The sequence below is a fragment of the Anser anser genome, assembly GCF_964211835.1.
Source record: "Anser anser genome assembly, chromosome: 1".
Classification (NCBI taxonomy): domain Eukaryota; kingdom Metazoa; phylum Chordata; class Aves; order Anseriformes; family Anatidae; genus Anser; species Anser anser.
The window spans coordinates 204620586-204646281 of NC_139720.1; the positions used below are offsets into that span (position 1 = coordinate 204620586).

The following is a 25696-nucleotide window of genomic DNA, read 5'->3' on the forward strand; positions in this document are numbered from 1 at the left end:
CATATTTGGACATACAAAATCACCAAAGATAAATCTGTACCTCACTGGGTTGAGAAAAGTGCTATTCTGCATCATTAAAAATACATGTACAATTTTCTAAAGGTAAAAGTGTCTTCGTACTCCCTGAAAAGGCAGTATAGTTCCTTCAGGAGCTGGTTTTTTTTTTTTTTTTTTTTCCACATACCTGGAATATGAAAGATTTATAGGGCTGCCTCACTGAGCACATAGAATGACAGAATTTCCTGAGTTGTCAGGGACCCACAAGGGTCATTGACTCCACCTCCTGGCTCCACACAGGACTACCTAAGAATCAAAGCATACGTCCGAGAGCATTGCCCAAACGCTTCTTGAAGCATACATAAGTAAGTAGTTGTTAAAATCTCTTCTGAATCACAGCGCCGGACTTTCCCAAGCCATGTACGTAACTACGCTTGGAAGAAAACTCACTGCAAACTAATTTAGGCTGGTGCCATGCCCTCGTCCTGCCTGGTGCCACAGCAGGAGTGCATCTCCAGTCCCTGACGGGCAATGCCAGGCTCGATCCCACATTTTGTGCCAGCGGGGCCGTGGCTGCAGGAGTGGGGACGGTGCTTGGGGTGGTGACATGCTAGTGATGGGCATTCCACAGAGCTGGCCCGGAGGGGGTGGCCTGGGGGGTGCTGTGTGACCTGGGGGTGCTGTGTACTTGCCTTGGGGGGTGTCTGTGATCTGGGGGTGCTGTGTACCCACCTTGGGGGTGTGTTTGTGATCTGTGTACCCGGGGGGGTGGCAGCGATGCACCCGTCCAAGAGCTGACGCCCGTGCCCCCAACCCCGCCGCCGCTGTCCCCGGCCGGGGGCGCGCAGCCCGGCCCGGCCCCCGTGCTCACGGTGGGGAGGCGGGGAGGGTCCGGGGCCAGCCCCGCGCCTGAGCCCTCCTCCTCCACCTCCTCCACCTCCTCCTCCTCCTCCTCCTCCCCCGGCCACCGCCTTTTCCCCGCCGCCGCCGCCTGCAGCCCGGCGCTGCCCTGCGGAGCTCGGCGCGGCGGCGCCCCGCCGCCGGCCATGGCCGTGCCAGCCGCCCTGCTCAGCCCCCACCACCACCTCCTCTCCTTCTGCTTCCCCGCCGGCGGCCTGCTGGGCTATGCCGACCTGGAGAAGGGCTACGAGGGCGGAGGAGGAGGAGGAGGAGGAGGCGGCGGAGGCGAGGCGGGGGACTTTAAGGAAGCCACCAGGGACCTGCTGAGCTTCATCGACTCGGCCTCCAGCAACATCAAGCTGGCGCTGGACAAGCCGGTGAAGTCGAAGAGGAAGGTGAACCACAGGAAATACCTGCAGAAGCAGATCAAGCGTTGCACCGGCATCATCGCCGCCGCCGCCCCGCCGCCCTCCTCCTCCTCGCCGGCCGCCGCCGCCTGCCCGGCCAAGCAGCCCCCGCCACCTCGCCGGGAAACCTCGACGGCGGCCAGCAGCCTGCAGAGCAAGAGCCTGGCGGCCCTCTTCGGCTCCCTGCAGCCGGGAAGGGGCTCGGCGAGCGGCTGCGGGGCGGCGGGAGGAGGAGGTGGAGGAAGCGGCGGAGGGTCAGCGGCTGCGGGTGGCCCTCGGAAGGTGCCTCTGCGGGCCCGCAACCTGCCGCCCTCCTTCTTCACCGAGCCGGCTCTGCCGCCCCGCGGGCCTCCGCCGGCCTCCAAGGAGACGGAGAAAGGCGGTGGGGCAGAGGCAGCCGAGTTTTTCGAGCTGCTGGGCCCCGACTACGGAGCGCTGCTGCCTGAGCACGCCGCCCCGCAGGACGCCTTCCCCGCCGCCCGCCTGCCCGCCGAGCTGGGGCTGGAGCACGGCCTCTACGAGGCTCCGCTGCCTCCGCTGCCCACCGCCCACCACCCGCTGTTGGGTGGGCTGCTGTACCCCGAGCCGCCCTGGAGCCCGGCCGGGCCCTGCAGCCCCCCAAAAAAGTCACCTCCCGAGGCGCTACGCACGCTCTACTCCGGCGGAGCGGAGTCCGGCAGCGAGGCCTTTGGCTCCTTCTTCCCTGAGTGCCCGTTGGCCCCGCCACAGGTGCCCTACGACTACAGCACCGGCTACCACCGGGCCACCTACTCCGGCCTGTAGGGCAAGGCTGGTGGGCTCGGCCCCCGGGCCTCGAACACGGACCGTAACGCGGGGGGAAGGAGGGAGCGGGCGAGCCCACCTCCTGTGGGGTGGCCAAGTCCTGGATGAGGGCTCAGGATGGGACCCAGTGGATGCTCACGGTGGTGAGGGAAGAGCTGGGTTCGGCCACCTTGGAGGGGCTGAGGGCTGCGCTCGCCCTGCCAGCCCCCCGAAAGCCAGCCACAGCTCCCGTTGGAAGAGCACTGGGATCTGGGATGTCTCAGTGCCTGGCAAGTCGCCTCCTCCTCTTGCAGCCTGGGAGATGCTGCGGTGTGCCAATAAAAACGTGAAATACTCGATTCCTTCAGGTGTTTTTATAGTGCACAGTGACTACGGTGCATTAGCGTTCATTAGGGGTCAGGTTTTGTGTTACTGTAGGCAGACGCGACTTGATTTATGTGTCCGGTGTGACATTGCAACGGGGGCTGCTCTCCTTGAAGGCAGCCGTGACCACTTGTAAATGATTTCAGTTTGGAAGTAAAACTCAGTCAACTCTTGCGGTGTGTTTAATGTCTTTCACAGCCGTGCGTGCATCCCAAGTGCTGGAGAATTTTCAGCTGAGGACACAAAAGGCGAGTAAAAACAATTCAGTGAAGCAAAATTTGAAAACAAATGCTGCTACCAAATCCTAGGTGTCCTGAAATTTAACAATGTCTTGCAGGATCTTGCAAACAGCAATTTAAGTTAACTGACAGCATAAGTTCTGGGCAAAAATGTACTGTAGCTGCTCCAGCTATGTGATTCCTACAGACCATTGGATTTCTTTCAGGAATGTGTCAAAGCTCAGAAAGCAATGTGGCTCAGTCTCATTGTGTACAGGAGATTATTTGATAATCATTTAAGTTATGTAAAAGAGTCTATGATAGGTCCTATAAAAATAAAGCTACGCAGTAGATCTAAGACCTGTGGTTCTTACTGCTGTTGAAATGCAGTGTTCCAGTGTTTTTCACCGCGTCTCCATCCTCTCTAAGTGTTTCTTGGCAGCAGTTAAGACAGGCAGTGGTTATTGTCTTTCCTAAATCTTTTGAAATGCTGTGTTTTATCCACAGCGACCCGTGCTTGCTTAGCCTTCATTTGTAGTGACTGTTTCTTTAGTTTACTAGAAAGAAGGGACTGATAATACCTTACTAAAGTCATGGGATGAAAATTGTTACAGTTATAAAAACAGATCAAAATACTTGGAGGTTTCCTATTGAGATGCGAGTCTTAAAAGGCAATCCTGCAGCTTGGCTCCCTGCCAGTCCCAAGCTGATTGTTTGTTTTTGAAACGGGATTCACATACGGATAAGCCTGAGTTTTACCCTTGGTGGTGATAAATCCGTGTGCCTCCTATCTTTACAAGATGTGAAAGGTAAAGCTTTTTTTTTTTTTTAATTATTATTATTATTTATTTTTTATTCATTCATCAAGCCAGATTTAACTTTTAAGGGACTTAGTGTCAAGAAGTTGAGATATACAGAGAAGTGAAACAAGATCTGGAAATAAACCGTGAGATAATTTGTATCTGAAATTGCCTTAATTTTACTTTTAAATAGCAAGAACTGTAATGTACGTATAACTTACACCATTTCTTTCCTCCCCAAAAGTTGCCCAAGATCTATACAAGCTTTATGGAAAGGAACCATGATGGATGAACAGCCACAATACTCCAGCATCCATTAGCTGGACTGAGCCCAGCTGTGTGCTTTTAAGGAAACACACTTTTCAAGTATAATTCTGCATTAGTTTATTTAACTAAGCTTCATGAGAGCATGTATGAGGAACAATGGGCAGCCAGTCCAGCCAAGGTAGCTACAAATTAGGTTAATCCTGCCCCGCTGCTGGTTTGGTTGACTGGACAATGTCCTACCCCATGGATTCCATCCCGCTGTCTTCCATCCTTGGCAGATCTCCCAGGGAAGAGAGTGCGAGTTTGCATCTGTGATCAGCATGCTGCCAGGTCCAAACATAGCTTATGTATAACTACATCTTCGATTGTCTAGAAAGACTAACTGGGGGGGTATTTTGGTTGGAGAGTTTTTTTTTTCTTTTTTTTTTTTTTTTTTCTCACTGCTGTGAGTGAGAATTTGTAGCACATATTAGCAGCAGCTGTTGGGAGTATTGCAGCTTGATGGTGTTTGCTAACAGACCTTACTGCCCAGCTTTCTCACCTGAGCTGTGCACCTCAGATCTGTGCTTGCAGCAGGCCAAGCAGAGGAAGGGGAGGTTTATAATGCAATGTTCTGTCAAGGGAAAAAGAATGCCTTTTTTCATTTAGGGTTTCACCAAGCAATGTATTCATTTCACAAGCTCAGCGTGCAAATAGGTATCAATCAGGGACCTAATCCTGAAGACCTTACAGTCATCCAAGTCTGTCAGCTGTTTCACAGACTTCAGTGGGACTTTGCTTGAAAAAAAGTCTCAAATAGATCTTCAGGAATAGACTCAGGGATGTGCTATGTAGACATTGCAAACCTGAATAGTGTGTTTCCCCACAAGTCCCACCCTTTTATTTTAGGTAGCTGTAAAGTGCCACAAATCTGACCTGCCAGTGTTTCTCACTTGTTGGGTGCTCTGCTCCCTTGTAGATGGTGTCCTGGGATGCTCAGAAGCATAGCATCAGTCTTCTCCGGTTCAATTTTGTCTCAGACGAGAGGGAGAAGCAGCTCTGTGGGTGTCAGTGGAGCTGAGCTGGTGTAAAACCTGTATGGCAGCCTGCTCCATCCGCTGCCCAGATCAGAGCGGTTCTTCCTGATGGACTTGCCAGAAGTTGGGGCAGCTCCAGGAGCCAACCTGACTGAGCAGTAGCTGCAGATATTGCTTCAGCTTAGCCTGTATCCCGTAATAGTTCATTAAACGGGGTTTTCAGTTTATAGGTGCTTACACTGGAAAAATATAAAATAAATAAATAATAATAATAAAAAAATAGCATCGGTATACCTTGCAGTACTGCTGCATTTCTGATAGAGGATGTATTTGAGGAATACCTGGTGTGGGAAGCTCTGGGAAGGAACTCACAATGGCTGGATTGCTCCCACAGCTTTTCCCACAGCACAGGCCAAACAAAGGACTTCTGTGCAACTCCTGAGAAGTGCTGGAGCTCCTTTCCGTGCCGCTGAGGAGGCAGGGGAACCCTTACCAGACCCAGGGTTGCCATCTAGCGGAACTGCAGCTTTTTGTGCATGTGGGAGCTTTTTTTTTGTTGTATTTTTCCCCAGTTTGAATAGTGTGGGCACAGAAAATGTCACATGGGAGTCTCACTTGTAAATGCCCTTGGGAAATAGCTTTCTGTCTCTTTTAAGCACCTCTAAGAATAAAACCTTTTGTAATTGAGCAGGATAATTTGGTTTATCTGGTGCACTTTTCCAAGGAGTCTGTCCCTAAGAACTAAATCTTGTCATATTTATTTTTGTCTTAAAAGAAGCGTGTTCTTTGAATGGAAGTGGGTTCTGGTTTGTCAGATCAAGTTCAGACTATTAAAATATTTAATTCTACAAAGTTTTCACTGACTTTCTCAGATATTCTAAGTACAATTTTGTTGCCGGTGAATTTCACACATATTACCTGCTTTTACTGGACTTTTTTTTTTTTTTGGTGGGAAAATGTATGCATCTTAATAACTTCCTATGCAGTCAAGATGATAAAAGTGGAATAAAAAGAGCGCTTTGCTCTCTTTTAAAATGAGGGAATCTCACCTTTCTTTAATGGTGTTTTACTGACAAATAGCAAAGGGTTCACAATGAATAGCTATTGCTGCATCTCACTATTTTGTGACTTAAACAGTTTGGACCCCTTCAAGAAAACTTTCTTGGATGGACTTTTAAAACTGGCTTACTAACTTGCTAAGGACCTGAGCTTGGGATTGCTCTAATACAGTCTGATCCCAATGATAAGAAGTCATCTTCGATGAGCTTATGCAGTTGTTCAAACAATGTTAGTAAAAAAAGATACAGAAGTTTATTGTAAAGTTTGTTTGCATTATGACTTTGTGAATAAACTGCTTTTGTCAACAGTGCAAAAACTGAAGGTAATTCTGCAGACATGCAAGCAACAAAGGTGGCAACATGAGTTGTTCAAGCCTACAAGCCTGACTATCTGAAACAGGAGTTTGGAATGTCTTTAGGGTTACTCAAGAGACTGCGACCTACCTTCTCTACAAATAACTCATCTCTATTTTTTTTTAAAGATTGGTAAAATCCAATGTTATTTGTAATGCATTTATGTAAGAGAAAAAAAAAAAGAAAAAAAAAGAAAAGATGTGTGTTATAAGCAGTGATCCCTTCCAAAATCTGTGTGGGTAAACACTGGCAGATGATTACTAAAAGGTCAGGGAAGAACTTTTATTTCCAATTTTATTATGTTTTTTAATACCTCACTGTAGTTTTGATTATCCTTGGTGACTCCCCTCCTTCATTGTCAGAGAAGTATTCCACTAGACTGTAGGCTTTTAGCCTTTTATGCTTTTTAGATTCCGCCATATAAAAGGAAATGTATTGTAAAAGCCTTATCTTTCTTGGTTGTTTTGGCTGTAGCCCACAGACTCATGGCTGTCTGTATATCATGGACTCATCACTAAGAACATTTTTAATTGCTTTTTAAATTGCATTTTTAATTGCTTGAATTGGCAAATGCAGGACTTAAGGAATATGCAGCATTTCTCATAAATGACCTTTTGCTTGTCCTTCTCTGAGATGGGGGAAATCATGTCTGATTATGAAATCTCTGTGATCCCCCCAAAGGTAGCTACAACTACACAATTTACCCTGTGCTCTCTTCAAAGGCAGCTACAACTAAATACTTTACCCTGTGCACTCGTCCTGTCCTGCTATCCCTGGGACATAAGAAAATGTGGATTGAACTGTAATAAGAGAGGGAAGAAGGACAGGATTCCATCTTTGTTCTGAAGTGCTCTGATGTTCCTGTTAGTGCATATTTTGTGTGTCAGGATGTCTCCTGTTGGCCATTTCAGGCCATTTTAGCCTTTGCAGCTAATTGTTGATCAGTCTGTGGGCTCTGAACAAATTCTTAAAAATGCTGCTGTGGCAGATGACTGAGAACATTTGCTACACCACCTCTTTGCCATAGAATCATAGAAACACAAGGTTGGAAAGGACCTACAAGATCATCTAGTCCAACCATCCTCCTATCACCAATAATACCCACTAAGTTACTAAATCATGTCTCATAGCACCTCATCCAGGCATTCTTGAACATCACAAGGGACAGTGATTCCACCACCTCCCTGGGCAGGCCATTCCAGTGCCTGACCAATCTTTGAGAGAAAAAGTTTTTCCTGATACCTAATCTAAATCGCCCCAGGTGCAACTTATGGCCATTTCCTTGAGTCCTATCTTTAGTTATCTGGGAGAAGAGGCCAACCCCCTCGCCATCACAACCTCCCTTCAGGACAATGATGTCTCCCCTGAACCTCCTCTTCTCCAGACTAAACAATCCCAGCTCCCTCAGCTGCTCTTCATAAGACTTGTGCTCCAGACCCCTCACCAGTTTTGTTGCCCTTCTCTGGACACGCTCCAGGGCCTCGATGTCTCTCTTGAAGTGAGGGGCCCAAAAATGAACACAGTACTCAAGGTGTGGCCTCATCAAAGCTGAGTACCGGGGGATGATCACCTCCCTGGTCCTGCTGGCTACGCTATTTCTAATACAGGCCAGGATGCCATTGGCCTTCTTGGCCACCTGGGCACATTGCTGGCTCATGTTCAGCCGAGCATCAATCAACACTCTCAGGTCCTTTTCCTCTTCATAGTCTTCTAGACAATCTGCCCCAAGCCCATAGCGTAGCATGGGGTTATTGTGGCCAAAGTGCAGGGCCCGGCACTTGGCCTTGTTGAACGTCATCCTATTCACCTCAGCCCAGCAGTCCAGCCTATCCAGATTCCTCTGAAGGGCCAACCCTAACCTCAGGCAGATCGACACTACCTCCCAACTTCATGTCATCTGCAAACTTACTGAGGGTACACTCAATCCCCTCATCTAGGTCATCAATAAAGATATTAAACAAGATAGGCTCCAGTACTGACCCCCGGGGGGACACCACTTGTAACGGGATGCCAGCTGGAATTAACTCCATTAACCACTACATGCTGGGCATGACCCTACAGCCAGTTCTTTACCAGAGAAGAGTATACCTGTCAAGGACATGGGCAGACAGTTTCCCCAGGAGAACACTGTGGGAGACTGTGTCAAAGGCTTTGCTGAAGTCTAAGTAGACTACATCAACAGCCTTTCCCTCATCTACCAGTCTGGTCACTTGGTCATAGAAGGAGATGAGGTTGGACAAGCACAACCTGCCTTTTGTGAACCCATGCTGGCTGGGCCTAATCCCCTGGATGCAACGCACCCAAGATGATTTGCTCCTTAATTTTCCCTGGAACCAAGGTCAGGCTGACAGGCCTGTAGTTACCTTGGTCCTCCTTAAGGCCCTTCTTGTAGATGGGAGTCACATCGGCAAGCCTCCAATTCTCTGGGACCTCTCCAGATAACCAGGAACGCTGGTAGATGATGGAAAGCATCTTGGCAATCACCTCTGCCAGCTCCCTCAGCACCCTAGGGTGGAGCCCGTCTGGTCCCATGGACTTTTGACATTCCAGATGGGGGAGCAGGACTCTAACTGTCTTTTCCTGGATCACAGGGGGTGATTCTCTACTTGAATCACAGGGGACTTCCAGGTCAGGGCGTAAAGTACCCTGAGGATAACTGATCCAACTATTAAAGACAGATGTAAAGAAGGCATTGAGAACCTCAGCCTTTTCCTTATCCTCGGTGATCTCATTCCCTGCTGCATCAAGTAAAGGATGAAAGTTTTCATTGGTTCTTCTCTTGCTGTTAATATATTTGTAAAAGGATTTCTTGTTCTCTTTTACTGCAGTGGCCGATCTGAGTTCGAGATGGGGTTTTGTCTTTCTAACTTCCTCCCTGCATATCTTAGCAACTTCTTTGTAGTCACCCCAAGTAGTCTGTCCTTTCTTCCAGAGGACATAGACTCTCTTTTTCTCCCAGAGTCTCAACAAAATTTCCTGGTTCATCCATGCCAGTCTTCTGCCCCTCCAGCTCGCCTTACGGGACACAGGAACAGCCTGCTCCTCTGCCTTTAAGATTTCTGTCTTGAGGAGTGTCCAGGCTTCCTGGACCCCTTTGTCCTTCAGGAGTGACTCCCAAGGGACCCCTGCAACAAGTGTCCTGAACAGATCAAAGTCCGCCCTGTGGAAGTTCAAGATAGCAGTTTTGCTAGTTACCCTTCTGACGTCACCAAGAATAGAAAACTCTACGATTTCACGATCACTCTGCCCAAGATAGTCCACAACTTCCACATCTCCCACCGGTCCTTCTCTGTTAGTGAAGAGCAGGTCTAGTGGGGCACCTCCCCTGGTAGGCTCTTGAACCAGCTGTGTCAGAAAGCTGTCTTCCACACACTAGAAACCTCCTGGACTGGTTCTTCTGCACAGTATTATATTTCCAGCATATATCAGGGAAGTTGAAGTCTTCCATGAGAATGAGTGTTGGTGATCGTGTAACTTTTGTGAGCTGCTCATAGAATACCTCATCCATCTCGTCATCCTGACTAGGCAGTTTATAACAGACCCCCACCAAGATGTCACCCCTGCAGGCCTTCCCCCTGATCCTTATCCATAGACACTCAAATTTATCATTCCCAACCTCAAGCTCTTCAACATCAAAACACTCTTTAATATATAGAGCCACACCACCACCCTTCCTTCCTTGTCTATACCTTCTGAAGAGCTTGTATCCGTCCATCACAGTACTCCAGTCATGGGAGTGATCCTACCATGTTTCAGTTATAGCAACTAGGTCGTAGTTAGCCTGTCACATAATCGCTTCCAGCTCCTCCTGTTTGTTGCCCATGCTGCATGCATTGGTGTAGATGCACTTCAGACGAGACATCTATCTCACCCCCAGCTTCAGCATAGTTCCCCTAGGCACTTCTCTGGTGAGCCCTGTTTTATGCCCCTCCCCTGTCATAGCTAGTTAAAAGCTCTCTCGATGAGTCCTGCTAGCTTCTGAGCTAGGATCCATTTCCCCTTTGAGACAAGTGAGTTTCATCCATTGTCAATAGGCCAGTGGTCAAGTAAACTGCCCCATAGTCAAAGAACCCAAAGTTCCTGTCTTGACACCAGCCTCTCACCCAATTATTCATTACCTGTGTTTTCCTAGCCCGCTCTGTGTCCTTCACCTCCCCAGAAGGTATAGAACAAAACACCACTTGTGCTCCCGCTCCTTCAACTATTCGCCCTAAACCCCTGAAATTCCTTTTCATAGTTCGCAGGCTTCTCTGAGCGATTTCATCACTGCCCACCTGAACTATGAGTAATGGGTAGTAATCAGTGGGGTGAACCAGCTCCGGGAGTTTTCTAGTTATGTCCCTCATCCGGGCCCCAGGTAGGCAGCACACTTCCCTACGGCTCCGGTCTGGTCTGCAAATGGAGTCCTCTGTTCCTCTGAGAAGGGAGTCGCCTAACACAACCATCCTTCTTTCTTTCCTGGCAGAGGCAGTCTGAATGCATGGAGTTGACTGCCTCGTCCTTGGTAACCTCTTTGGGGAACTTTTCCGCACCTCCCCTCTTACCGCCCCTTCAATGTCCAATGCTACAAACCTATTGCTTAGAGGGACCTGGGGACGCAAGGGTAGCAGAGTGGGGATTGCCCACAATGCCGAGCAGGGACCCTCTCCCAACCCTCCCCATCCCTCAGGTCCCCCTCCTCTGCCTGACATGGACAGGGCAGGGGGTCCACCACCAGTTGTGGGGTATCTTTCTGGCGCCTTTCCCTCTGGCATGCCAGGGAGCTACTCCACCAGTCGATCTCCTGCTCACAGTCTCTGATGGCCCTCAGTCTCTCAACCTGCTCTTTCAGCTCTGCCATCACGCTGACCAGATCTTCCACCTGTTCGCACCTCACACTGGTGGAATATCTTCTGCCTTCCCCTGGCAGCAGCAGGCTCTGGCACTCCCTGCAACCAGAGACCTGTACAGCCACGGTTCTGGACAGGCCCTCTGTTTGTGTCGCCAAAGTCTTTCTGGGGCAAGCTCTCTGCCAGGTGGAGACCATTGCAAAAACTGTGGTCACAGAGACTGCCAGTAGATAGGACGGACTCAAAAGGGAGGAGGAACAGACTCCCTGTGCCCTGCTGCATGAGCTCCCACACCCACCACTGCAGCACACTGAGGGTGGTTTTCATGTGCTGGTCTGCTGGTCACCCTTCCCGGTGCCTGGTGGGCAGCGATGCATCACCGCCCTCCTGGAGGCTTTTTCTAGGCAGAGGTCGTGGGTGCAGTCACTGCTGCCCTGGCAATGCCCACTCCCTCTCAGCCTCTCTCGCGAGAGCCGGTGGGTGCTGCCTGGTCGTGCTGCTGTCCCCAGGCCAACCCTGGAGAAGCAAGGGCCCGAGATCCCCCTGAACTTGTGGTCGGGTGCTGCGGCTGCACCAGCTCCGAGGCAGCCAACCTCGACTATAGGTGCCATCCCTTGGCAGTTTGCACTGAAGGGAACTGCACCTCTGCCTCTGTTATTCCAGCCTGTGATCTTTGCCTGAGTGCATCTTTATGGAGGGTGTGAAGTGAACTGGGGGGTTGTTCAGCTCAGCTGTTTTGGCCAAAGCTCAGCTAAGCCAATCAGCTTGTGGGCTGGTATTGAGTTAAACCTAAGATATGGGACAACAATAAGAATACTTTACCAGAAGCTGTAGATAGGGAATACTGCTGTTTCTTGAGTAGCAGATGAGCATAATTTTGCTTAGCTTTATAAAAGGTACAGGCCCATTTCTTAAACCTCTGTGTGCCTGCACAGTAGTGAAAACTCCACGACTAATTTTTAATTTGTTGTTCAAAGGTAAAGAATCCTGTCCGAAGTTGTCTGGACCGGGGATGGCAGCACAGAAGAGGCAGTGACCCAGATATTGTTGTCTTCCTAATTTTCTAAATTGCAACCAGTGATATGGGTTGTTACTAAAACGTAAAGAATGAGTTTGTATGAACTGATCTCCATGATCCCTGCATTACTGTCATTTAGCAGAAATGGCCCTTTCTGCAAGCAGTCATCCAGACTTGATGGTGAAGAGCTTGAGCCTATGCTCAGTGTGTTCAGGTCTCCGGCGTGGCCAAAACAACGCTTCAAGATGGCCTTGAGAGTTGCTCTGGAACCTCCCTTGGTATGACATCCATAATAATATTTCCTTCTTCTCCCAGGTCTCTGATGTGTTCAACTATCTGGAATGTATTCAGCTATCTGGAATGCTTCTTTGGTGCTTGATAGATGCTCTTTTCTTCAAAAAATTAAAAATGTGATTAATGATGAGTTAGTGTGATCTCTGGAAATCTCAGCTTTTTCAAAACAATCCGAAGGAATTACATATGAAAATACAGTTTATTGTCATGACTGCGGCTATACGAATTCAGCCTGGGTGACTGTGAGTAAAGCTGGACTCAGACAAATTTTATTTGATTATTGCCAGTCTATATTACAATTCTGTGAACAAATCCCCTCCTTCTTCCAGTTCTAGCACTCTTCCCTGTCATTGGTTTGTCAGCTAAATTCATTAGGTCTGGAGTAAACAACCCCAAGCAGCACTACAGGCTGGGAGATGAGTGGTTGGAAAGCTGCCTGGCAGAGAAGGACCTGGGAGTTTTGGTTGATGGCCGGCTGAATATGAGCCAGCAGTGTGCCCAGGTGGCCAAGAAGGCCAACAGCATCCTGGCTTGTATAACAAACAGTGTGGCCAGCAGGTCTAGGGAAGTGATTGTCCCCCTGTACTCGGCTCTGGTGAGGCTGCACCTCGAGTACTGTGTTCAGTTTTGGGCCCCTCGCTACAGGAAGGACATGGAGGTGCTCGAGAGAGTCCAGAGAAGGGCAACGAAGCTGGTGAGGGGTCTGGAGAACAAGTCTTACGAGGAGCGGCTGAGGGAGCTGGGCTTGTTCAGCCTGGAGAAGAGGAGGCTCAGGGGCGACCTTATCGCTCTCTATAGGTACCTTAAAGGAGGCTGTAGCGAGGTGTGGGTTGGTCTGTTCTCCCACGTGCCTGGTGACAGGACGAGGGGGAATGGGCTAAAGTTGCGCCAGGGGAGGTTTAGGTTGGATATTAGGAAGACCTTCTTTACTGAAAGGGTTGTTAGGCATTGGAATGGGCTGCTCAGGGAAGTGGTTGAGTCACCATCCCTGGAGGTCTTTAAAAGACGTTTAGATGTAGAGCTCAGTGATATGGTTTAGTGAATGACTTGTTAGTGTTAGGTCAGAGGTTGGACTGGGTGATCTTGGAGGTCTCTTTCAACCTAGATGATTCTGTGATTCTGTGATTGTTCTCAATATATAAAAAGCAAAGATCAGATAGACAAAATTGAGTGTGAATTATAAATAAAAGTGAAATTCCATCCTCCTACAATCATTTTTCATCAGCGGGTAACAAATACAGAATCTTTTCTAGTGTAGTTAAGCTTCACAGTAGAACTAGGCTTTACGGATTAGCTATAATTGCTTCTGTGCACTCAAATAATTGAATATAAATAAATTACCACAATTTTAGGTATTTTAACAGCCAAGCTTGCTCTACAAAGAATAACCTTTATTTCCTGTTTAATAGCCAGACCTTCAGCTTCTTTGTTTGTCCACATATCTGGGATGAGTTATTCAAAGTCAGTCATTAATTAGTGATTTTATCAAGATTTTCCTTTCAGGACTGAAAGGTCAGCACACCCTTGAAATTCTAGCAAAACAAATCTATCTGATTTGCACATGAAGCCAAGGCTTGTGACGAAGAAGCCTCAGAAAACAACTTGAAGGGTAGAGGTTTAATTTGGGATGTCTGCTTAAGAACATGCCTGTTACGCTAAGCACTAATGTGATGACAAGATAGCCTGAATTTCATTCTGACAGAAACACTAGGCACAATGGCTGAATTAAAAGGAACACCAAAGAAACATGGTTCTGACCCTCATAGAATTTATTTTTACTGTATTGTACGGAGACCTTTTGGCTGTCTAAGTCACAGGCTGGCTCTTGGACGCTAAGGACCAGCTGCAGCCTGCTTCGAGCAATGCACTGGCTTTGCCGATAGATGGGCCCTGCCATGGAAAGAAGAGCATGTTAATTTATGGGACAAGCTGGATTACTCTAATTGACTAATCCAGACCAGTAAGATTTACAAATAAGATGCAATTTTGTTAAACAGGAGGAGAGACATGAGTGAAGGAACAAAGGGAAGTGAAGGGCTTTTCCTGGCAGAGGTAGTTCAGACATCAATCAATTGCTAGGTTTAGCATTGTGTCAGGATGCCATAACAATCATTTCTGGGCTTGAAATAGATATCAACACTGCCATATTATTAGGGGAAGTTTAGGCTGGACATCAGGAAGAGGTTCTTCACCAAGAGGGTGGTCGCACACAGGAACAGGCTCCCCAGTGAAGTAGTCACTGCACCAAGCCTGTCTGAATTTAAGAAGCGATTGGACTGTGCACTTAGTCACATGGTCTAAAGTTTTGGGTGGACCTGTGCAGTGCCAGGACTTGGACTTGATGATCCTTATGGGTCTATTCTATGATTATATGTATTGGTATCTTTTATTTATGCTGGTTTTACTATTGGTTTCAAGACACTTCATTAATTTTTCAAAGGAAGGAAAAAGGAAGAACTTAGGAATAGAGGACTTAATCTGTTTCTGTTAGAAACAGTGGGAGTAAACAAAGAAATCCAAGATGATCTACTATTAATATCCTTATTTTAAATTAGAACACAGAACACACAGCCAGAAGCTCAAATTCCTACAATATTCTACTTGTGTTTTTCCCAGACTGATCTAATCTGTTCTACTAGTTAAGGTGTCCTGTAGGGCAGTTACACAGCAATTTCAGGTTTCAGTGAAGTGTCACTAAACCGAAGGTTTTTCTTTTACTAGATTAGTCAAAAAAATATTCAATGCCACTGCTTAAAACTGGCAAAATGTGATCTACCACTGACAGCAAGTCAAACGTTATTGATAAACGTCCTCTACTGCCCTCAAGTGGCTTACTTTGAATCCTGCACCCCCAATGATTTACTGCAAACGGTCAAAACTTCACTGGGGCTCTGGTTTCTGTTGGGAAAACAGGGTGATTCAGATGAATTAAGTGACTTGCTTTAGGTACGTGCTAGTGAAAATCATTTCCACTAACAACCTGACCATCGTAGTATGCTGAGAACACAATTGACTTTTTTCTAGTACATAAAAGCCTCAATGGTCATATTTGTAGTTCTGACAATTCTCAGGTACAGGGCTCCCTTGTTAAACATGAAAAAGTACATGTGAACAGTGTACTATAAAATATGTCAACCAGTGGAGTCTCCTAATGTAGGTGCACATGAAATAATTTAATGGTGAAATAGATAAGAAGGTACCTTTCAAGAATCACTATACCTGTAAATATCCGGGTATGCAGGCAACAGTGGGTATCCATGCAATCTTACCAGGGATGTCCACACCTCTGTTCTTTCTCCTGTCTTCCTGCAGGGCCTCCTTTATCTTCTCCAGCACTTTCCTCACCCACATACTCCACACTGAAGGGCAGCTGCAGCATCAAGGAGCAAGACTCTCATGTAGGTTCTGAACGTCCCCACTTCTGCCTGCCCCCAGCCCCAGGAGCAGGGAGCACAGCCCCCTTCCACTGTGGGTACGTGACTGTCAGCTGCAGGGGAGCTTTAGGACTTTGGGTCTGCAGGGAGACGGCTGGTGGCAGGGCCTCTCCACGGTCATTCCCTCTCCAAAGCAGCCAGGGGATGGAGAGCCAAAGCCCACGGCTGAGCAACCCGCATGCTGGATCCCTCGGCTGGCCTGCTGCAGCTCATCTTTTCCAGGACTTTGTGGGAGCGGGCCCACACTTACTTGGCACTTGATTTGCTCAGAGAAGCTGCCTCAGCCTTCTTTGGGAGGTGAGGGATGAGGACATGCTTCGTATTCACTGGCACCATCTGCAGAGACTTCATATTCAGTTTCACAAGTGCCATGGAGGAAGAAGCACTGTCTGTGTGCAGCCTCTGCTTTTCCACCTGTGCCTTCAGCTTGACTCATCCGGAGGAGCTGCCTCAGCCGCTTCACTGAAGGGCGAGGGATGAGGACAAGAGCCCGGGTTGCCTCCTCCAGCTCCACCGCAGCCTCACTTGGGAGAAGGCTCCTTTCCCCTGGCAGTCTGGAACAGCTCTGCCTCAACCATCGGCCTGGAGTGTGGCTGGAGAGAGATTCTGGTGTGTGAACAGCTGGCACGTGTCAGCAGGGGGCATGTCTTGTCCAGAGAAGCGGCCTCAGCCTTCTTCTCTGCGGCCTAAGGAATGAGGACATGCTGCTGCTTCACCTCCACTGGTGCTTCCTGCAGACCTGTACTTTTTAGATCCACAAGCCCCAGAGAGGAAGGACTGTCTGTCTGTGGCCTCTGCTTTTCCATCTCCGTCTTCTGCTCTGGGGGGAAGCACAAACAAGGATCGTATTTAGATAGAAGAGCAAAAGCTGGAGCAGTCACTTGGCATCATGGCAGGCCTCCCAGCAGGGTTTTCCGACACTCAGGGCAGTTTCCCTGCAGCCTTCTTTCTCTTAGAAAGGCAGCATGAAAGGCTCCAGCCCTTGCCTTTGAATCTAAGGGCAAGAATTCACATAAGAAAGAAACAGGAAAAGTTTCTTTCTTATGTGGGATTCTGCGAAGACAGGCAAAGTTCTCCAAGAGCTGAAAGGTGGGCTTTTTTCCATGGAGGAGCTCAAAGCCCCCCATGGGCAGCCCCAGTTTAATAAGGAAGGAGGCACCCAGCCCAGGTACTAAGACACGCTGAAAAGCAAGAAAGGAGGAACAGTATTTAAGCATTTCTGGGACTGGAAATCCCGTGTGGGACTTCTCCAATAAAGAAGATGGGCCCTTGTGCTTTGGCCACTGCTCATGGGAAGGTGCCAGGTGGCGTCACTCTGGAGAGCCCTGGAGATGGCCTCAATGTCTGGGAGTTTCCCAGCTCCCTTCTTGTTGCCATCTAAAGAAGATCTGGGCTAGTAAGAGCAGAGCCAACACCCTCAGCCCAGGAAAATCCCTCCACGGGGTTCCCAACTAATAGGGAAAGCCTTGAGAACCGGCTCCAACTACATGCTGGCCTGCCCAATCAGGCCATAGGCAACGCACAAGCGCCAGGAGGTACGGATCCCGTCCTTCTGCTGGAGCTGGGCTTTTTTGTGCATAATGCCAGAGCAGCAACAGGCCCCTGGCACATCTGCAGTTTGCAGGCTACCGCTGGGGTGTTCTGCTTGAGGAGGCGTTCTGTGGGGTGGCAGCTCCTGGAAGGAGCAGGGTATGAGGGAAGGACGAGGCTGCAAAGCCCACCTTGTTCAGTGCGAACTGCCTGTGCATGTGGTGGGATACTGCATCCCCAACTTTCCCAATCCCTGGAAAGCAAATCCCCCAAATCCCCCTTCAGCTGTGCCCTGGGGTCGGCAACAAGGCCGCCAATGCCGTGCTGCAGGCTGGCACGGCCCGCAGATCCCAGGCTGCCAAGCCCAACGTGCAGCCGCCAAGCAGGCGCCAGCTGCCAGAGGCTGCAGGAAGGTTCCAGAAGCAGCGGCAGCGCCCCGGGCAGGGGCAGCCACGAGTGCAGGAGCTGCTCGTGGGATGTGGGCTCAGGGGCAGACGCCTGCCCCTGCAGGGGACAAGGCCCACCCAGAGCCTGCCCACCGGCATGGGCCTGCCCAGACATCCTGGGGGGAAGCCCTGGCCACAGCCAGTGATCGGGGGAGTGCAGAAGCCCCTCACAAATGATGCGAAAAACGGGGCCCACAAAGTGAGAGGCCATGTCACTTACCATGGAACCCTGCAGTACTTGGAGAAAAGAGGCACTGTCTCTCCAGACAGCAGGTTTCCTTCAGCACAAAGAAAAAGAAAGGCCTCTTGGGTCTAGATGCCGCCCGCCATCACTGACAGCCAGGCTGGGGACAGCCCAAGGCCTCAGCCAGCTTGTGGCACAGGGGGAAACCAGAAGTGCAAAATGGCCACCAGGGCTGTCAGAGGATGGGTCGGGAGCTGCCCAAGGTTAGTGGAATTAGTTGGGATCTTATCAATGTTTATAAATACCTGAAGCGTGGCAGACAGAGGCATTTGGCCAACCTCTTTTCAGTGGTTTGTGGGGACAGGACAAGGCGTAATGGCCACAAGATGGAGCCCAGGAAGTTCCGCACCAACATGCAAAAGGACTTCTTCACGGTGAGGGTGACGGAGCACTGAAACAGGCTGCCCAGGGAGGTTGTGGAGTGTCCTTCTCTGGAGATATTCAAGGCCCGTCTGGACACCTACCTGGGCAGCCTGCTCTAAGGAACCTGCTTTGGCAGGGCGGTTGGACGCGATGATCTCTCGAGGTCCCTTCCAACCCCAACAATTCTGTGATTCTGTGAAATTTCCACTGCAAAAACACCTGCCACTGCAAAAACACAACTTTGTTTCTCACAATTCCCCCCTCTTCTTTTCTTACTCCTCTTGCTGTTTCTGCACTTCTTCACATCCCCCACTCTTCTCTTTTTCCAACATTAGGGCCCAATATTTTTCTTCCGATATCACAGGGGATGACATTCGCAGTGCCATTATCTTTAGAATTCCAACAAATAGCTGTTTGAGCCAATTCCATTCAGGTAACCGCAAAAGTCATTTCCTCCCAAATGTTTCTAAATCCCCAGGAAGTGTCATCTTGAGCCGCTCTGTGTAGGATTTGTTTCTTTCCCAAATATTTTTGAGATCAGTCCAATTTGCCCCTTTTGATCTACAGACATACAGCAACTAGCATTAATTACAGTACACGCTCTCCTGTGAGGCTAATAATAAATCAAATACCATTTGATTCTGGAGTACTATTTTTGGCAAGCTTGTTACCTCCTCTTGTAGTGCCTGCACTGCATGCAGAGTGTTAGTTTCTAGCTCTACAATGAGTGAAATTCCCTGTTTCGGTTTACTAGAGGATTATCTGGAGTCCTCTTAATTCTGCGTGCGGTCTCAAGGGGGCTTTGGCATTGTGGGTCTTCAATAATAGGTACATTTGGAATTATTGCCCCCAGGGTGCAAGCTCCCTTCCAGCCAAGGGGCAACACCTTCCTGGATGTATTGCCGCATAGCCAGTACCACCCCTTGCCATTCGGGACAGGCCATCCGGTTACAGGATTCTCATGTTGTATCTGCTGTACAAAAACTTCTAAACTGTTACTTAGATAACGCTCCTGCCTTCCTCTTTGTCACACTCAAAATGTTCAAGAATGTAAGGAATGGTCCAGGAATTCGTGCTACTAAGGGATCTGAAGGGTTAACATTGAGGACTGGGTTTAGGTGATAAGAGAACAAAGGGATTTTTAGAGAAAAACTGCTGACTCTGTACGGACGTTCAGTAGCTTCTGTCATCCGGCCAAGAGACTAGCAGATAAGGAGGAAGAATATGAGCCTTCCGCCCAAGCGGCCCCTGAGAGACCACCAGAAAGTGATACGCAGGCGCCCCTGGGATGACTTCGGATTCGGGAAACCAATTATAATAACCCTGCCTCTTCTAGAAGTAGTAATAAATAAGTATTAGCCTAGGAGTATAAAAAATCAGCCGTCTTACGTAATGGGTGTGCGTCCTGGTGGAGCAGAGACTCCTGGCGCACCCAGCGCTGTTTGCTTGCCTCTATTCATTTAATAAATTGTAAACTTCGATTGCAATCCTATTTGGGACTCAGTCATTTATAACAACTGGGGGTTTGTCCGGGATGGTCTTGGTTTCTGAATTCTGACTTGATCTAGGAGGGGCGCCCCCACCGTCTGGTGGCTCCTGTTCGAGTCGGGTCGGGGCTAATGCCGTCTTGAACCTGAATAAGGGCAAGCAAAGATTTAGATTTTTTATGAGCTCCCTTTGCCGGCTGCAGCACTATATTTTGCCCTTAAGTCTGTGCGCGAAGATCTGAACGAAGACGATGGAGTCATAAGTATTTAAGACGTATACCGTTCGGTTGGGTGGGATTCAGTTGCCTGTGTGTGTGAGAGAGTGTGACTGAGACGGAACGTAGTTCCGATGTGATTGTAGAGGTCTTCTAACCGCGGTTCCAATCTCCCGCGAAGGACTTGGCTGGTGAAGGTCCGAAGCGATTCCTATCGGATTCGTGGGTGGGTGATAGGTCCTAACCCCCCCGCAAGACACTCTCACTAAGGCAACCAAGGGCTGTAGGAATTGCCACAGTAAAATTCCTAGATGGGTCAGAAAAAATCGAAGACCCAGGACCCGAGAAAAGGCAGCAAATTACCAGACATACCGCCAGAAAGTCCATTAGGGATAATGATCAGAAATTGGAACAATAGGGGCCCCAGAAAAGGATAAAGTAAATTAAAAATGATTCAGCATTGCACGATAGAATGGCCAAAGGAGCCTTTAAGACCACATGTCTTTTGGCCCATTTTCGGATCCTTTGAAGACTGGGTTTGCCAGGCTTTAAATCTACATGTTAATTCAAAGGAACCTTTTAGCCAGGAGGAAAGTGATTATGCAGAATTATGGATCAGGACTTCACGTCCTTTTCCAGCCTCAGTATTTACACTAAAAACAGAGGAGGAGTTTGAAGAAGCAGAAGAAAAACAGGAAAAAGAAGAAGATGATAAATGGGAGCCATTTGCTAATTTACCACCTTTATATTCTAACAATCCACCCCCAGCAGTGGCCCCACCTCCGGCGGTGGCCCCACCTCCAGCAGCTGTGGTATCTCCAGCAATATTACCATTGCCCCTGTCTCCACCACTGATAGCACCGGAATTAGACCGACCTCCAGCTGCATGTACAAGAAGTAGGACTGCCACACCTGAGGGAGCTTATCCCTGAAGAGAGGTACCCCTTGGAGGTAATCAGGGAGGCATTGGGTTTGTGGCAGTCCTCTTAAATACCACAGATGTAAGGAATTTCAAGAAAGAAATGGGGGCCTTATTGGATGACCCCCCTCGGAGTAGCTGAAAAACTGAACCAATTCCTAGGTCCCAATACTTATACCTGGGAAGAAATACAGTCCATTTTAGGGATCTTATTTACTGCCGAGGAAAAAGGAATGATTAGGCAAGCTGGAATGAGAATGTGGGAGAGACAGAATCAGGCAGGACCCCCGGGAGATCAAAAATGGCCAAACGTGGAACCCCACTGGAATCATCAACAACCCCAAGGAAGACAGAATATGAGGGATTTGAGAACATTAATCATACAGGGAATAAGGGAAGTGGTTCCCCGAGGGCAAAACATTAATAAAGCATTTAATGAGCAATAAGGGAAAGATGAATCTCCAACAGAATGGTTGGAGAGATTAAGGAAAAGTTTACAAATGTATTCTGGAATTGACCCGAATACAGTGGCTGGAACTGCACTTCTTAGAACACAATTTGTAGCTAAATCCTGGGGGAACATAAGAAGGAAATTAGAGAAGCTGGAAGACTGGCAAGAGAGGGGATTAGAAGAGTTACTTAGGGAAGCACAGAAAGTATATGTTAGGAGAGATGAGGAAAAACAAAAAGCAAAAGCCAAGATTTTTGTAGCAGCAGTAAGAGAAAGTCAGAGAAATAAGACCCTGTCCGGAGAAAGGAGGGAGAAGGGAAGAGAGAAAGCCCCTAGGGGGCAGTCTTGTCGAGAGAAATCCACTATTCCCGCTTGTTACTATTGCAACAGGAAGGGACGTGTTCAGAGGAGCTGTCGTAAGCGGGAACAAGATGAGAAAATACTCAGAGAAGAATAGGGGTGTCAGGGGCTATATCTTCTGGGGACTTCAACATCAACGGAGCGTTTGATAAAACTACTAATTGGTCCCCATAAAGAGGAAGTTTTATTTTTAGTGGACACGGGCTGAAAAATCTACTATTCAGAAAATTCCGAAAGGAGTAGAGGAAGGGAGCAATTATATGTCAGTGACAGGGGCAAAAGGAGAGCCTTTTAGAGTGCCTGTCTTGAAAAATGTAGAAGTAGAAACTGAGAAGAAAACTTATGTTAATGATTTTCTTTTGCTCCCTGAAGCGGAGTACAATTTACTAGGGAGGGATTTGATTTTAAGATTGAACTTCAGCATTCAGTCAAGGGGACGAATTGCAGATTAAATTATACACTTTGACACAAAAAGATGAAGAAGTCATTAACCCTTTAGTATGGTATAAGGAGGGGGAGACTGGAAAGATAGAAATGTACCCCATAAATATTCAAATAATGGATCCACATCATCCAATTAGAATCAAACAATACCCTATACCAATAGAGGGTCGAAAAGGATTAAAACCTGTAGTTGACAGACTTCTGGAAAAAGGAACTTTAGAACCGTGCATGTCGCCTCATAATACACCCATCCTTCCCGAAAAGAAATCGGATGGGTCATACAGGATGGTGCAAGACCTGAGAGCTGTAAATCAGCGAACACTCACTAAATTCCCTGTGGTGGCAAATCCTTATACTTTATTGAGTCGTATATCTCCCAAACATACGTGGTATAGTGTAATAGATCTGAAAGATGCATTTTGGGCCTGCCCTCTGGATGAGAGATCCAGAGATTATTTTGCCTTTGAGTGGGAGGACCCCGAAACAGGACGAAATCAACAATTAAGATGGACTGTGCTACCACAGGGGTTTACAGAGTCACCAAATCTATTTGGACAAACTTTAGAGAAAATTTTACAAGATTTCACGTTACCCAGGGAGGACAAATTATTGCAATATGTGGACAATCTGTTAGTAGCGGGAGAAACTGAAGAGGGAACCCGAGAAGCTACTATTAAATTGCTAAACTTTTTAGGGGAAAGGAGATTAAAGGTGTCTTGATCGAAATTACAGTTTGTGGAACAGGAAGTAAAATACTTGAGGCACTGGCTGAGTAAGGGGAGAAAGAAGTTAGATCCTGACAGGGTATCTGGGATTCTATCTTTATAAAAAGGAGATTTGGCAAGTATTGGGATTATTAGGATATTGTAGACCGTGGCTTGAGAGCTACAGTGAAAAGGTCAAATTCTTATATGAGAAATTAACTAATAACCAACTTAAGTGGTTCACAGAAGATGATCAGAAATTTGAGGAAATAAAAAGGGCTTTAATACAAGCACCTGTATTGAGCCTCCCAGATCTGGAAAAACCTTTCTATCTCTTTGTAAATACATTGAACCAAACAGCATATGGAGTTCTCACTCAAGATTGGGCAGGGATTAAGAAACCCGTAGGGTATTGCTCTAGGTTTCTTGATCCAGTAAGTAGAGGGTGGCCTGCTTGTCTTCAAGCTTTGGTTGCTACAGCATTATTAATAGAAGAAGTTAGGAAGATTACCTTTAGTGCTCCTTTAAGGGTGTATACTTCACACAATGTTAGAAGTGTCTTACAGCAGAAAGCAGAAAAATGGTTAACGGATAGTCGGATCCTAAAGTATGAAGCAATACTAATTGACTCACCTGACCTAGAACTGAGGGTAACCTCTGCTCAGAGTCCAGCACAATTTTTGTTCGGAGAACCACAGGAGGAAGTACAACATAACTGTTTAGAGGTAATTGAGACCCAGACAACAGTAAGACCAGATTTAAGGGATACTGAGTTGGAGAAAGGAGAGGCACTGTTTGTAGATGGCTCCTCCCAAGTAGTGGAAGGGAAAAGGAAATCAGGATATGCAATAATTAATAAGAGCTTAGAACCTGTGGAATCCGGACCTTTGAGCCCATCATGGTCAGCTCAGGCTTGTGAGCTGTATGCCCTATGTAGGGCCCTGGAACTATTAAAAGGGAAAAGTGGGACGATATATACAGATTCTAAATATGCATATGGGGTGGTCCATACTTTTGGAAAAATTTGGGAAGAAAGAGGTCTAATTAATACTCAAGGGAGGAATCTTATACATCAAGAGTTAATAATAAAAATTTTAAGGGCATTAAGAGAACCAAAGGAGATAGCAGTGGTGCATGTAAGAGGACACCAAAAGGGATTAGATTATCCAATCAGAGGAAATAATCTAGCAGATAAGGAGGCCCAGGAAGCAGCCTTGAGGACTCAGGTTGTTAAAATTAATATGATACGAGAGGAAGAAAGGCAAGAAGGAGGAGAAAAGAAGTTTACCCCTGAGGAACAAGCAAAACTGGAGAAAATAGGGGCTAAGTTAGAACAAGGAGAATGGACACTGCCTGACAGGCGAGAGATATTGCCAAAAGCCTATGCGAGGCAAATACTGGAACGTTTACATGCACAAACACCTTGGGGTATGAAGGCGTTAAGTGATCATTTCCTTAAACAATTTGGTTGCATTGGGCTTTTTGAAATAGCGAAACAAATTACACAAGGTTGTTTAACTTGTCAGAAAATAAATAAGAAAGTGTTTTGACAAGCAGCTACAGGAGGGAGAAAAACAGCTTATAGGCCTTTCGAGAAAGTACAAGTCGATTTCACTGGATTGCCCAAGGTAGGGAGAATAAAATATCTGTTGGTAATTTTAGATCATTTAACACAATGGGTAGAAGCTTATCCTGTAGCACAAGCTACAGCACAGACGGTGGTAAAAATTTTATTGGAACATTTAATACCAAGGTATGGGATAATCCAGTACATTGATTCTGATCAGGGCACACACTTTACTTCTAAAATAATAAAATTGTTGTGTCAATCATTAGGTATTCAGTGGAAATACCACACTCCATGGCACCCACAGAGCTCAGGGAAAGTAGAAAGGGTGAATCAAACAATAAAACAGCAACTGGCTAAGTTAATGATCGAGACACAGCTGCCCTGGACGAAATGTTTACCATTGACACTTTTAAACATAAGAACTAAACCACACAGTGAGACTGGATTATCATCATATGAAATGTTATATGGTATGCCTTATTCCCAAGGGATGCCCCTAGGGAACAATGTAGTTGAGGATCGTAGTATCCAGAAATTATTAATTAAAAAAAAATAAATATTAATTTCTCCTTCCAATTACCATTGGAAGGAGATTACAGGAGCTAAGAGAAATTGGGATGATGACTCAAACACCACCTCTAGGATTTGCTATTCATAAAATACAACCAGGAGACAAGGTCCTAATAAAAACCTGGAGAGAAGAATCATTGAACCCCCGATGGGAAGGACCGTACCTTGTTTTACTTACTCCTGAAACAGCTGTGAGAACAGCAGAAAGGGGTTGGACCCACGCATCCAGAATAAACGGACCAATAACTAACGAAGCCTGGAGGGTTGAGTCCACTCCTGGGGAACTGAAACTGAGACTAAAGAGGAACACTAGCAATGAGGTTCTGCATGAATTAAGGGCATTGGATAAAGAGGACAAGGCTGAAGGGAGGAAAGGGAGAAGGCAAGACCGGGGTAGGACCCTCCACTGCGGTGTGTATGGTCTACCAAGGGAGGCAACCCCTATGGGTATTGACCGCCGAGTGAGAGTGCCTCGACCGGACTCCTCCCGTGCTAAGATCAGGTTGTCCTGAGAAAGATAACATGAGAACCTTTTTAAACCCATAATAAAATTGTGATTAGTTTTTCCAGGAGCTGGATCACCCAGAAGGGCTGAATGGTAACACAAGCTCTGAAAGTGGGCCCAACCCCATGATTGAAGGCATTTCCCACACTC

The 25696-nt window shown here is 47.4% G+C and overlaps 1 protein-coding gene across 1 annotated transcript; it reads left to right on the forward strand.

Annotated features, from left to right (window-relative positions):
* Window positions 1-937: 937 nt before the first annotated feature.
* FAM181B (family with sequence similarity 181 member B) lies at window positions 938-2623 on the forward strand. Its single transcript, XM_083796806.1, has one exon. The coding sequence runs from the start codon at window positions 1044-1046 to the stop codon at window positions 2085-2087; it is 1044 nt and encodes a 347-aa protein (XP_083652932.1). The 5' UTR covers window positions 938-1043; the 3' UTR covers window positions 2088-2623.
* Window positions 2624-25696: the final 23073 nt, after the last annotated feature.